At 39.0% G+C, this 13,556-nt stretch overlaps 1 protein-coding gene across 1 annotated transcript in view; it reads right to left on the reverse strand.

Moving 5' to 3' along the window:
• Positions 1–353: 353 nt before the first annotated feature.
• Positions 354–13,556, reverse strand: part of CPNE3 (copine III) — a 52,967-nt gene continuing 39,764 nt past the window's right edge. Inside the window, exons 11-15 of the mRNA XM_006859261.1 lie at positions 13,422–13,476; positions 13,289–13,340; positions 6,888–7,021; positions 5,517–5,753; positions 354–464 (exon numbers count right to left, since the gene is read on the reverse strand). Coding sequence (XP_006859323.1) covers positions 354–464; positions 5,517–5,753; positions 6,888–7,021; positions 13,289–13,340; positions 13,422–13,476 — 589 coding nt within the window. The remainder of the gene's footprint in view (positions 465–5,516; positions 5,754–6,887; positions 7,022–13,288; positions 13,341–13,421; positions 13,477–13,556) is intronic.

The raw sequence follows: 13,556 nt of genomic DNA on the forward strand, positions 1-13,556 counted from the left end.
CATTCAATATTATCTCATTTAAGAAGCTCTCTTATTCAGGTATGGACTCTGGCTTTCAAAATATACACTGACTAGAGCAAAATTATATTATCCTAACAATATTTCATTCTTTCTTACTGACAAACATTCAAGAATAACATTTTCCTTTTATGAAAAGAAAGCAACAACAAAATTAGGTTTCCGTACACTTTCTATTACAAGGTGCCTCACTGCAATTATAAATCACCCGCAATCACTGAATTGACTGGGAAACAATGAACTTGACATTTTCTCTGACAGATTCATGATGAGATGAGAAAGGAATCCACTGCTCCACGCAGCACAAAAAACTTGGGCTGAGGTGGCCACACGACTTATTTCTTAGCTGGGTTCTTCGGTGGAAGGAGTTTATATGTGTTGAAGTAGCCCACCACCTGCTGGGGAATCTCTGCCAAGACACACTGAGCAAGTGCTTCCTTTGGAGCCTGGTAAAAAGCAAAATCAAAGTTGACTTTACTGGCAATCATAATTTTTACTAGTCTTTTGGCAAAAGACTATTTAACCAGTCAGTAAAAGTTGGCAATTATCTCGTTTCTGTGCTTATATATTTTATTGAGATTATCCCTGCCAAGTCCAATTTTGGTGCCAGTATTTTATTATTTATCACTTATAATGGACAATAGATTTATCACTTTTTTAAAAACTTTTACAAGTAGGTATTTTATTCATCTGGTACTAATTTTTTATTTAAAAATTATTAGTCATAGAAAGTTGCAAAAGTAGTACAGAGATGCCCCATGTACCTTTCACCTACTTTCCTCATAGGTAATATCTTATATAACTAGCACACTAACAAGGCAGGAAATCAACATTAGCGCAGTCCACAGATCTGGTACAAATGTCACCAGTTTTAAAGGTTTTCATTTGTGTGTGTGTGTGTAACCTTCTGCAATCTTATCACATATATACATTTGTAATAGTCCTGGGGGCACAGTGGTTAAACATTCAGCTGCTAACCAAAAGGTCAGCAGTTCAAACCCACCAGCCACTCCACAGATGTGGACTGGAAGAAGATATGACAATCTCCTTCCACTAAAACTGCAGCCACAGAAACCCTCTGAGGCAGTTTCACTTTGCCCTACATGATAGCTATAACTTGGAATCAACTCGACAGCACTAGGTTTGATTTTTCTTGGATGCAGATTTGTATGACTGCCACCACAATCAAGACACCAAACTATTCCATCACTCTGATGTTTCAGTCTCCCACTCCCCAATCTCCTGACTCCTAGCAGTCACTGAATCTGTTCTCTATCTCTAGGATTTTGTCAAGAATGTTATATAAATGGACTCATATGACCTTTTAATGTCAGTTTTTTCACACGTCACAATTCCCATCAAATCCATCCAAATTGTTCCATGAAGGAATATTTGAGTAGTATGGAAGGAACCACAGTTTAAGCATTCACCCAAAGAAAGGTGCTATAAACATTAATGTACGCTTTGTGTTTTCTTTTTCTATGACAAATATCCAGAAGAGATTGCTAGGTCATATGGCAGGTGTAAGTTAAGGTTTTGTGTCAATGTGGCTAGGCTAGGGTTCTCAGGATTTAGTGGTTAAGATGTAATAATTATCTCCATGATAAGACTTAACAGGATGCAATCATCCCCCGTGACGTGATCTGATGTGACTGGCCCTGATCTAAGTAAGTATCCTATATGTTGTAAATCCTCAAACTTTTATGATGTTAATAAGTACAGATTCAATCTACAGGATTAGGCTGTATCTTGAGTCAGCCTCTTGCAAGATACAACAGGTAAGCAGTGCTCAGAGGGACCCACTACCACCAAGAAAGGAGAGTCAGGAGTAGTGTGTCCTTCAGATCTGGGCTGCCTGCACTGTGAAGCTCCAAGACCCAGAGGGATTTTGATGACAAGAAGCATGGAAATCACCAAGGAATTCTGGGTCTACAGAAGCAGGAAGGGGGCAAGGACCTTTCTCCAGAGTCAGCACTCTCAATTCAGACTTCTAGATTCCTAAACTATGAGAGAATCAATTTGTTAAAACTAGCCACTTGTAGTATTACTGTTACAGCAGCACTTAATAACTGTATGTTTAGTTTTTAAAAGAAACTATCCAAGTGCTTTTCAGAGTGGCTATACAATTGTATATCCCCACGAATTGCTGATCCAATTTCTCTACCTTCTCGCTAGCATTTATTCTCATGATTTTGTTACTTTTTATTTTAGGTGTCCTAATAGGTGTATAAGGATATCTCAGTGGTGGTGGTGGTTAGTGGTGATGTGCTATTGAGTCGGTTCCAACTCATAGAGACTGTCTATGTATGGTTTCTGAGGCTGTAGATCTTTACAGGAGCAGAAAGCCTCATCTTTCTCCTGCAGAGAAGATGGTAAGTCATACTGCTGGCCTTGCAGTTAGCAGCCCAACTCATAACACACGTCATGGTTTTAATTGGCATTTACCTAGTGGATAATGGTTCTGAACGTATTTTATTTTATAGAATATAAGTTCTATCCATGTATTCTTAATTTTATACCTAGGGAGTCCTGGTGTAGTGTTGTAGAATAAGCACTAGACTGCTAACCACAAGGTTCGCAGTTCAAACACACCAGCCACTTCTTGGAAATCCTATAGAGGGTCGCTATGAGTCAAAACTGACTTGATGATACTTAACAACAAAAAAATTTCATTTTCGTATTGAGTGATTGTCATTGGTGTATTCTGAATTATGATTTTTGCATATTCAAACCTAGTATATGATGATGAGCCAAAAAATATCTGCACTCTGGTTGTAGAATTTATTTTAATCAACTTTTAGAAAAGACAAACACATCACATTTCGACACAATATCCTTGCTTTTCAGTACACTCTGTCCATCTATCAACAAGTTTTCATATTCCCTATTTTAAAATGTTTCAGACTCAGCTGCGAGCCAAGAATGCACCACTGTCTTTTCTTCTTCATCAGAGGTGAATCTTCATCCTCGAAGGGCTGCTTTTAGGGGAACAAACAGGTGAAAGTCCAATGAAGCAAGATCAGGACTACAGGGAGCATGCTTTAACACCTCAAAAGGAAGTTTTTTCAGAGTCAACAGAGGTTAAGTAAGACATGGGCAGAGGTGTGTGGACGTGCATTGCTACGCAAGATCACAACCGCCTTGGATAGCAGTCCTCTGCATTCAATCCAAAGTTTGAGGTTTAGGCTTTAGCTCTTCAGTGAACTTTGCTGTTGTTGTTAGGTGCCAAAGAGACCCTGTGCACAACAGAACGAAACACTGCCCGGTCCTGGGCCAACTTCAAAACCATTGCTATGCCTGAGCCCACTGCTGCCACCACAATGCCAATCCGTCTCATTGGAGGTCTTCCTCTTTTTCTCTCACCTTCCACTTAACCAAACATGATATCCTTCTCCAGTGACTAGTCCCTCCTGTTAATATGTCCAAAGCATGAGAGACAAAGTCTGGCCATTCTGGCTTCCAAGGAGCATTATGACAGTACTTTTTCCAACACAGATCTATTTGTTCTTTTGGCAGCCCATGGTACTTTTAGCACTCTCCTCCAACACCATAACTTAAACACATCTCACTGTAAAGAGCACTGTTGATTGTTGAACCTTTCACCACACAGTGTTCCAATACTGGCCCCTGAGAATCCCAGAAAACTATAAGCATCAATGTTCCAGCTGATGGTTGACTTTTGATCTTTTTCTCAGTTGGCAATTGAGGATGTTTCCATTCCATACTCTGCATTTACTCTCAGGCTCATAGTGATGAATCCATGTCTCGTCACCAGTAAGGATTGTTTTAAAGAAACTCACACCTTCCTTCGAGTACTGGTCCAAATCTTGTTTGCAGATGTCCAAATGCTTCTGTTTATGCTGCTCCATGAGTGGTTTCGGTACCCATCTCACACAAACTTTTCAAAACCCAAGTCTGTCAGGAATTATTTTGGAAGAAAAGCCATGGGTGATTTGCAAATGATCTGCCACATAATGCACTTTCACTCTTCTATTCAATAGAATCATTTCATGTGCATGCTCAATGTTGCCAACGCCGTGGACAGGCATTTTAATATAACCACAGTGCAGATAATTTTTGACTCACCCTCATAGAAATAAAATTGATGTTTATCCTGTGATTCTAAAGAACTTACTGAATAGTTCTAGGAAAGTATAGTTCCTTTTTAAAAGTAGATACAAAAGGGCTTCAAATCAAAAGTTCAAGAAACAATTCATTATCTTTTAATAACATTTCTCCACAAACTTTTTGAAGCTCCCTCGCATAAGACATTTGCTTCTATGAAGATGAAGAAATGAAGTAAATGTACTTTTCCTTTCTCTTCTCACTAAGTAAACCCCAAAACTGTTCATATTGTACATAAAACAAAACACCAGAGCATTCTGAAGAAAAGGAGGTCGATTCGCTAGAGACCTTAGGACCCAAGGAACAACACAGTGCCGAGTTCCCTGGGGCCCCTTTTTGCTTTATGTACTCATATATCTGGCTGCATACTAGGGAACCTGGCAGTATGGGGAAACCCAAGGACACACATTTTTAAAAGCCCTAACAAGTGTCCGCTCCGTCTTGCCAGAGGACTACAGAAAGGGCAGCCTATCAAGGAAAACAATCAAAATGTTAAATTAACATGAGGATGCTTGTGGTGGTGGAAATGTTCTGTAGCATAACTGCATCAATGCCAATATCCTGGCTATGATATTGCACTGTCATTTTGCAAATTATTATTATTAGGAGGAATTGTTAAAAGGGTCCCCCAGAGAGTTCATCAACTCATCTTCCAGTCTGGTAAATTCAACATATATTTGTAGTTTTCTTCAATCATTACAAAGGAAAAGATAAAACATATCTAAGATATTCATAGCAATATAGTTTTATTGGTGGTAGTGTTTTGCTCTTTTTTTAATTGTATTGGGGCAAAGTGTATGTAACAGAACATTTGCCATTTTAACCATTAACCAAGTACAGAATTCAGTCACATTGATTATATTCACCATGTTGTGCAATCAGCACCACTATCCTTTCCAAATACTTTCCTCACCCAAACAGAAGCTCAATACCCATTAGGCATCTACCTCCCATTCTTCCTAGCCCCTAGCAATCACTAATGAACTCTGATCTCCATGCATCTGCTTTATCTAGGAATTTCACATAAGTGGAATCATATAGCATTTGTCCTTTTGTGTCTAACTTATTTCTCTCACGATAACACGTTCAAGGTTCACCCATGCCATGGCATATATCAGAAATTCATTTTTCTTTATGGTTGAATAATGACAACACAGTTTTAAACAATTGATCACAGAGCCTGCAAGAAGCAAACACATACACACCCTGAAATAAAGCTGCCAAATCAAATCAGGGCTCTTCAAATAGTAAAGAGATCACGTTCACATATTTCTCTAACCTTGGACACTCACTTAACTTCTTGGTTGTGGATTACCAATGGTGTGTGCTCAAGCATCTGACTGTGCACCAAGATGGGGTGGGGTGGTACTCACATTCTGAAACTGTCTGAAAGGCACAAACTGGACGATATCTCTGATGGCTGCCTCGCCTGTTGGGGACCGGAGACTTCCACCATCACCATCCAGAAACTCCATGGCACTAAAGTCAGCACCTCCAACTCCAACAATGATGATGGACATGGGCAGTTTGGCAGCATTGACTATAGCTTGTCTGGTTTCATCAAGGTCTGTGATCACTCCATCAGTAATAATCAAGAGCACAAAATATTGCTGCCAAAAAAGGAAAGGCTCTGTTACATTCAGCAGCAGCTGGTTCTTACCAAGGGCAAAAAGGAAATGATGTCCACTGAATAGACACAGCTACCAAACAACGAAAGCAACAGTTAATGGCATCTCTAGTTTCATGAATAATGTTGTCTCTTTCTTGCTCATTTTCCTTGTCATTCTCTACCCAGGATTCTATTTGCATGAAACATCCTAAGATCCTTTGATGGCAAGGAAATCCATTCATGCAAGAACTATAGGTTCATTAAAAGTGCAGCACATCACAAAGTAGTATTGGCACAAATACATGAAAGCAAGGTATCTAAATGCTGTGGATTCAATCTTCAATAAACATAGGACTCTATGCTTAGATTTAATTTAAATACTAAATATGTTAAAGTATCTATCAAGTGAACATGTAACAACTTCACTAGCAGAAGAACAAATATGGATGAAGCAGAATTGTTTACCATACTAAAACAAACACATTGTTTAAAAATACAGTTATAAAAAATAGATAACGGTTGTAGGGGAATTTTTCTCTCAATTCTTTTAACCTGATAAAACTTTTCAGAGAATGGTAAAATGTAACAAAAAGTTGAGACCCCCATCTTTTGGGTGATTTAAATTTAAAATGGGAATAATATTTTTATAACAGTAGTTAACATGTACACTTTGTATGAATTCTTATTTGGCTCTGTCAACAATCATATGAGATAGTTATCCCTACTTACTCTATACTTATTGCTGAGTATACTAAAGTGAAGAGAGATTTGGTATTCAAGATCCAGTAGGTAAGGGTTAGCTGATTCAAACCTTTAGGACAGTAAGTAGTCCTGCAACAGTAAGTGAAATGGTAATCTCCTCAATCCTTAATTTGTTAAACCTACTTCAAAAAAGTAGAGATAAGTCACTGATTGAAATTAATTTAAAAGCTAGAGAAAAGACTCCTATGTGAATATTGTCTTGTTTTTAAGGATTCACTAATTTAATGACATCAAATATGAATCCAATGACCATATCATTGCTTCCTGCCCTGATTTTGTATCTCAATGGTCTACACATGTGGAAAAATGGCAGCAGCAGCAGAATCAATAACCAATCTGTATTTGCCCTGTCCCCTGACCACGGAGCACTTACAGAAGCTGTCTGTTGTTGTGTGGCTGAAGCAGCAAACCTGGCCACATGATTTATGATTGGAGAAAAATTAGTTGGTCCATAGAGTTTTATCTGAGGAAGGCAGGCCCGATACGCTTCTACAATGCCCTGAATTCCTAGACAACAAAAGCAGTATTAGAACTTCTAAAGGCAACTTAATTATTATCCACCATACTTGCTAATTTGATAAGATACATCAACATACAGCACTTTAAACAGTCTTTCTATAATCAGGAGTTCTTCTACACTATGTATCACAAAACTCCATAGTTACACCGTTATACCCCGTAGGAAAAACATATCTGTTCTGCCCACCCCCAGCAGCAGCAGCGGTGGTGGTGGTGGTGGTGGTGGTGGTGGTGTGCTGTTGAGTCAGTTCTGACTTACATTGACCCTGTATAGGATTTCTAAGGATATAAACCTTTATAGGAGCAGAAAGCCTCATCTTTCTCCCAAGGAAAAACTGCTGAATGTAACCCACTACCCTACCCCTAGTAGAAGACATTGATTTTCATTTCAGCTAAACTGTTCATTAGGCTACAGTGTAAGAGCTTTACTTGTGCTTAACTATGATGTGATTTGAGAATGAGATTCTAATGGGCGAAAAAAAAACCATGAAAAAGTACTATCATCATACAACTGACAATAAAACAAAATTCTCGATGAGCTGGAAAAATTTTTGTATATATGGACAGAGGCTATTAATCAAATGCTAATTATAGTCAAGGATTTATTCAATAACTTAATGGTTAAGCATAACATGGTAGGTTGTATTAACTTGCAAATATTCACTTCCAGAACACTGCATTGAGGTGAACAGTCATTATCTTTTGCTGCAGAAATAATATGCACCTACTGAATCTTCCTCTAATACTAGAAAGTCCAAGATACAAATAGGATATTATAAATCCTTAAGAATTCTCAATACTTGCTGAGAAAACCAACCAAGAAAATCTGTCTCAAAATAACTTTTAATGTATAACAAAATGGGGCAATTCCTTTAAAAATGCCCAAGAGAACACAGGATGTTGGTTTAAAAGCTTTGCCAGAGCAACTCTTCACTATTTCTGAGTTCCAGTAAACTTCTCTTAGTTATTGGGACTTAAGAGATGTGATCTGATGAACAACCTCTGGGAACGTAACTAATCATAACCAGTTGTAACTCTCTATGCATGAGATGATGCTGTAGGCATTAGTCAGTTGATGCTGGTTAGTATTAAGTGCCATGGAATTGTTTCCAACTCATAGCAACCCTGTATAGGCATCTAAGGCTTTAAATCTTCATGGGAGCAGAAAGCCTCATCTTTCTCCTGCTGAGTGCCTGGCAGGCTCAAACCGTGGGCCTTGTGGTTCGCAGTTCAGTGCTTATCATATGGCACCATCAGTTAGTCCAATAATAATAAAAATATTAAGACAGGCCAGCAGCAGGATCTTCCCTACAACAGAATGCTCTGTAGGAAAACCAAGCCTTTGTTGTTGAGTGCCCTCCAATCAGTTCTGACTCACAGCAACACTGTATATGGTTTCTGAGGCTGTCAATTTTTATGGGAGCAGAAAGCCTCATCTTACTCTCATAGAGTGGCTGGGGGATTCGAACCACCGAACTTGTGGTTATCAGTCCAGAACTTATCCTATAGCGCTATACCAAAACTGTTCAATAATTTTTTCGCAAATATCAATTGCCTTAGATTCTTGAACTGAAACTAAATTATACCAAAATCCTTCCTTTGCAGTTTTTACTTACTTTGTTCTATGGGAGACAGATGAGGCTTTCTGTTCCCATAAAGATTTACAGCCTCAGAAACCCTACACAGGGCAGTTATAGTTGGAACCAACTCCACGGCATACCACCACCACCACCACGTTTTAAAAGAACAAGTGAAAAATGTTCTTTTTAGGCAACTAACTTCAATGAGTCCTGACACGACACTGTAGGATAAACATTGAACTGCAACCACAAAGCCAGAGGTTCAAACCCACCAGTCGCTCCTCAAAAAGCCTATGCAAGATCACTATGTGTTGAACCGACTCAACAGCACTTAACAATGACTAACTTCAATGATTAACTATGACAAGTTTTAGTTGGTCTTAAAGCTATATATTTCTGTATAGCGTCTCCTTTATCCATTAGCAAACTGAATCTTTCCCCAGACAATAAACCAAGAATAGAAAAGGTACACTTAGTTGGGAAGCGTCCCAATGTCCGCACATGACTCATGTTGCCGTTGCTAGGTACTGTTGAGTCAGGGCTGACTCACAGCATCACGATGTCCAACAACACGCTGCCTAATCCGCCATCATCATCCGCCATCAATTGTTATGTTCAAGCTCACTGCTGCAGCCAGTGTGTCAATATATCTCGCTGATCCTCCCCCAAATTAATGTCTAAAATGAATCACCAAGTGATATGCCATCAATATTTATTTCTAATAAACATAATTATTACTAATTTTAAAATACATTCCAATTTCACCATTAAGCAAAAAACACATTTCTCGAATAGAATAATATTCCCAGTTACAACTGGTTCGAAACAAAAAAAGCCAAAGCCAGTCACCAAAAATGCCTCAAAAGAGCACTCAATTAATGCAGGTCAAATATCCAAGAAAAAAATGAGAAACCCTAACAGCAAACTATCCCCAATGAGATGTTCAGGCTTTTCCTCTTAATAAATGCTGTTTAGGAAGAAAAGAAAAACAATGTTCCCATCTGCCAAAAATCCTTACATTGTGAGACTGTCAATAGGACCATTTGCAGACAATTAGCTCATTATGTAGACTTTTAAAATATGCCTCTGAGGTAGATAGGGAAACACTGACACAGGTTTGCATGGGCTAAATGGGACAGCGGTAAATAGTGATGCATACTTAAACTTGGAACAACAGGGTTTTCTGATACAGGGATAAAGGCATAGTCTGAAGAGGGGAAATAATACTAACAGTTTGACTGTCTTATGAATACTGGTTACTCTTGCCTACAACTGTAAAATAGACACTTGAGTGGGACAGAAAGGAATGTCAGGAAACATGATTACAGAAAGCTTGTAAGCCTGTCTTCAGCCTATAACTGATTGGAATACCTAAAAGGGGTTCTAGAAATTGCCCAGTGAAAAACAGGCCTCTTGCAGAGCCTTTGTAATGTACAGGACCTTAGGTGGAAACCTGAGCCCCTTCCAGAACCTTCTGAGGTGGGACAGTCCCACTACAGAGGACAAGCAGACCAGCCTGGAACAACTAGAGCAACAGAAGAAACATCTTCAAAGAAAAATCAGCAGGAAAAACCCAAAACAAAAATGGCAGCATGAATGGCCACTATAAGAACAAACAAGTTGTTCGCCAGGAATCTATCAAGACAAGCAATCAAGTCCATTCAGGACAACTCTGCTCCAAGACTTAAACTCAAAGGGAACACATAAGCAGGCATGTAAGCTTGCTGGTGACCACGTTGGTCTCCTGGTAAGTGCAAGAGGGGGAAAGGCAGAAATGAAGAAATGGGCTGAGTTCAACCACGTTCCAAAGACTCCCGTTGACCTGGACATGAGAAAAGGGGAAGGGCTGATTGGTCCAAAGTATGGTGAGACCTGGGGACACCTTAACTCATGGACAAGGGCATAGCCAAAGAGGACTAGAGCTGAGAGTGAAGCACCTAGATGATAAGTGAGGAGAGATACACAAGAACACCCAAACTTGCAGATAGTACCCATTTGACCTAGCCTCAATGGCTTGATAATCAGAACTCGACTAGGGGAAGATAAAAAAAAAAATGTTTTCTGATAAAGGAAAGAGTGTAAATTGCTACTCTTTGATGAACTTGACCTACATTCATCGAGGTAGTAGCACAAAATACCAACTGAGAGGGAAGGAGTCTTTGTATCAAGTATCAATACTACCCCTCTGCATACAGGGTACACAGGGATGGCAACTGACACACTGGCTATCTAAAATGAGGGGGCGATAAAGGCATGAAGTGACTACTTTACAAGGTTTCAAGAGGGAGTTTAGTTTAAGAATGTGTGGGGGAAGTTAAAGTCTCCATTGAATAGTTTTAATCTTGTCTAGATGGGTCTGGTGAAGAAATAGGGATAAGATTCTTAGGATTCAATAATGAGTAAGTGTCATCATGACTAAATGTGACTCTCACACTTGTAAAGGTAGAAGTTTTGTAACAAAAATAGTGGAATAGTTAATCTTACAGTCCAGATACAGAGGACCCTAAGACCATCAAAGGAGAAGAGCACAAGCAGATTGTGGGACCCTATTATGGTGTTGGAGGAGAATACTGAAAGTGCCATGGGCTGCCAAAAGAACTAACATATCTGTGTTAGAAGAAATGCAGCCAGAGTGCCAGAGTGCTCCTTGGAGGCCACGATGGTCAAGCTTCGTCTCTCATACTTCGGACATATTGTCAGGAGGGACCAGTTGCTGAAGATGGATATCATGTTTGGTAAGGTGGAGGGTCAGAGAAAAAGAGGAAGACCCCCAGGTAGATGGATTGGCAAAGTGACAGCATCAATGGTCTTAAGCATGGCAACAATTGTGAGGTAGGCCCAGGACCGGGCACTGTTTTGTTCTGTTGTGCGCAGGGTCACCATGAGTTGGTAACGACTTAACGGCACCTAACAACAACAACAACATCCAGAGACCAGAAAAGCAGTGACACCAGAGATGGAGACAGAGATGGGGACATGGAGAGAGACAGAGCAGCTGAGCTCTAGATTCATGGAAAGAGAGGGACTGAGAGCTGGCAGCCTGGAGGCAGACTTGCAGAAGATGCCCTGTGGTGGTGTAAATTATATATGCCTGCGAGTTTAAAAAAAAAAAAAAAAATGACTAAAATGAATAGAAATACTGTTAACTGATGGTACATGGAGAGATTGTAACCATTGTAATAAAACAAAGTATATGATTTGTTTAATGTAAAACTGATGATCGGCCCTGTAAACTTTTATTTAAATCACAATAAAAACTTAAAAAATATATATATATGGCTCTGCCCTCATGTCTCTTTCCTCCTCCAAATTGTTCAGTGTTATAAAATTTTGCAGGAAATGTGGCATTTTATTTTTCCCCTTGGCTTACATACGACTAACTGTTAGATTTGGGATGAATGAATATAAGAAAATTACATCTTTTGCTTTTAACAATACTGCCGAGTTGACCTTTATGTTGTTGTTGCTAGATGCCATCAGTTCTGACTCATGGGGAATCTCATGTTCAAAAGAATGAAACACAGACCAGTTGTGCACCATCTTCATGAATGCTGGTAGGCTCATGAACACTGTTGTGGCCACTGTGTATTGAGTGTCTTCCAACCTATGGGTCTCATCTTCCAGCACTTTATCAAACAACGGTCTGTTATTAATCCATACTGTTTTCTTTGGCTGATTTTTGGAAGTAGATACTCAGGTCTTCCTTGCTATTCTGTCTTAGTCTGGAAGCTCTGCCCAAACCTAACTACACTGATGATACTGTTGGTACTTGAAATATCAATGGCACAGCTTCCAACATCACAGCAATGCAGCCCAACACAGTATGACAAACTGACCGGTGAGTGATGGTATCCTATATAGCTCTTTGCCTGTAAACCCTTTCAGTGCTATCAAAGTCAATTTTAAATCATGGCAACCCTTAGGAACAGAGTAGACCTTCTCCACAGAAATGTGGCATTTCAGGTTGGTGGCTCAGTGGGGTGAAAACAAGAAAGCACTTGGAAATTTGGAAATTTGGTGTAGAAAAAAGGAAAATAGCAAAAGGAAAGACAAATGTCTCTCTCCTGTTCTTTACACAGAGGCAAGTTGCTATAAGAGTTCCATTCTTGGGTCCTTTCACCCACCTCCACATCTATTTACAAAATACACTTTGAACAAGAAATTAGATGCTGAACACTTTTTCTCTGTATACAGTGACTGCTACACTTAAAACAAGTTACAAAAGGCCTGTATGCTGAATTACTTATTTTACTTAAGGTTTATTTTTAAATCAACTTGAATGTTAAAAGATTTTTAATGTATGACGATTCTTATTTATCTACTTTCAAGACTGAGAACAACCCTTTTGTTCTATGATATCTCTTCAGGTATAATTTAGCCTGCCACCTTCACCATTACAATAATGACTTCCTCCATAATTATTACTATCACCCCAACCACACCTGCTACAATTCTTATAAGAGAGGACTTCAAACGTTTGTGGAAAACGGACTTGAAAGATACTGGGTTTTTTCCAGGAACTTTTTGAAGCCCTCTCACACCTTATCTATAATTCTTTAAATATGCCATATAAAGAAACCTAGAGAAGAAATATGAACCGTTTTAAATCACAAGAAAATAACAAAGAGTAGCAAAGTCTTCTGTCTGAAGCCTTCATGTTGACTTCTGAACTTACCATTACAGTAGGGGTTGGATGGATTAAAGTTCATTGGAAATTCATGTGATACCTATCAAAAGATAAAGGAACTGATGAAGCCTATTTTGCTTTTCCAGGATGCAACGCTTTAAAATGAGATTTTCTTCCTTACCTGCCACTGAGGAGGTAACTGAGCACCAAAACCAAAAGCTGGAAACATCTTATCACTAAAAAGAAAATTTGGGAAAAAAAAAAGTAAAAATGTTGCTTTTTCAAAATAGAACTTTATCTTTATTCACAATAAACC

Source organism: Chrysochloris asiatica, unplaced genomic scaffold, assembly GCF_000296735.1.
Source record: "Chrysochloris asiatica unplaced genomic scaffold, ChrAsi1.0 scaffold00031, whole genome shotgun sequence".
NCBI lineage: Eukaryota > Metazoa > Chordata > Mammalia > Afrosoricida > Chrysochloridae > Chrysochloris > Chrysochloris asiatica.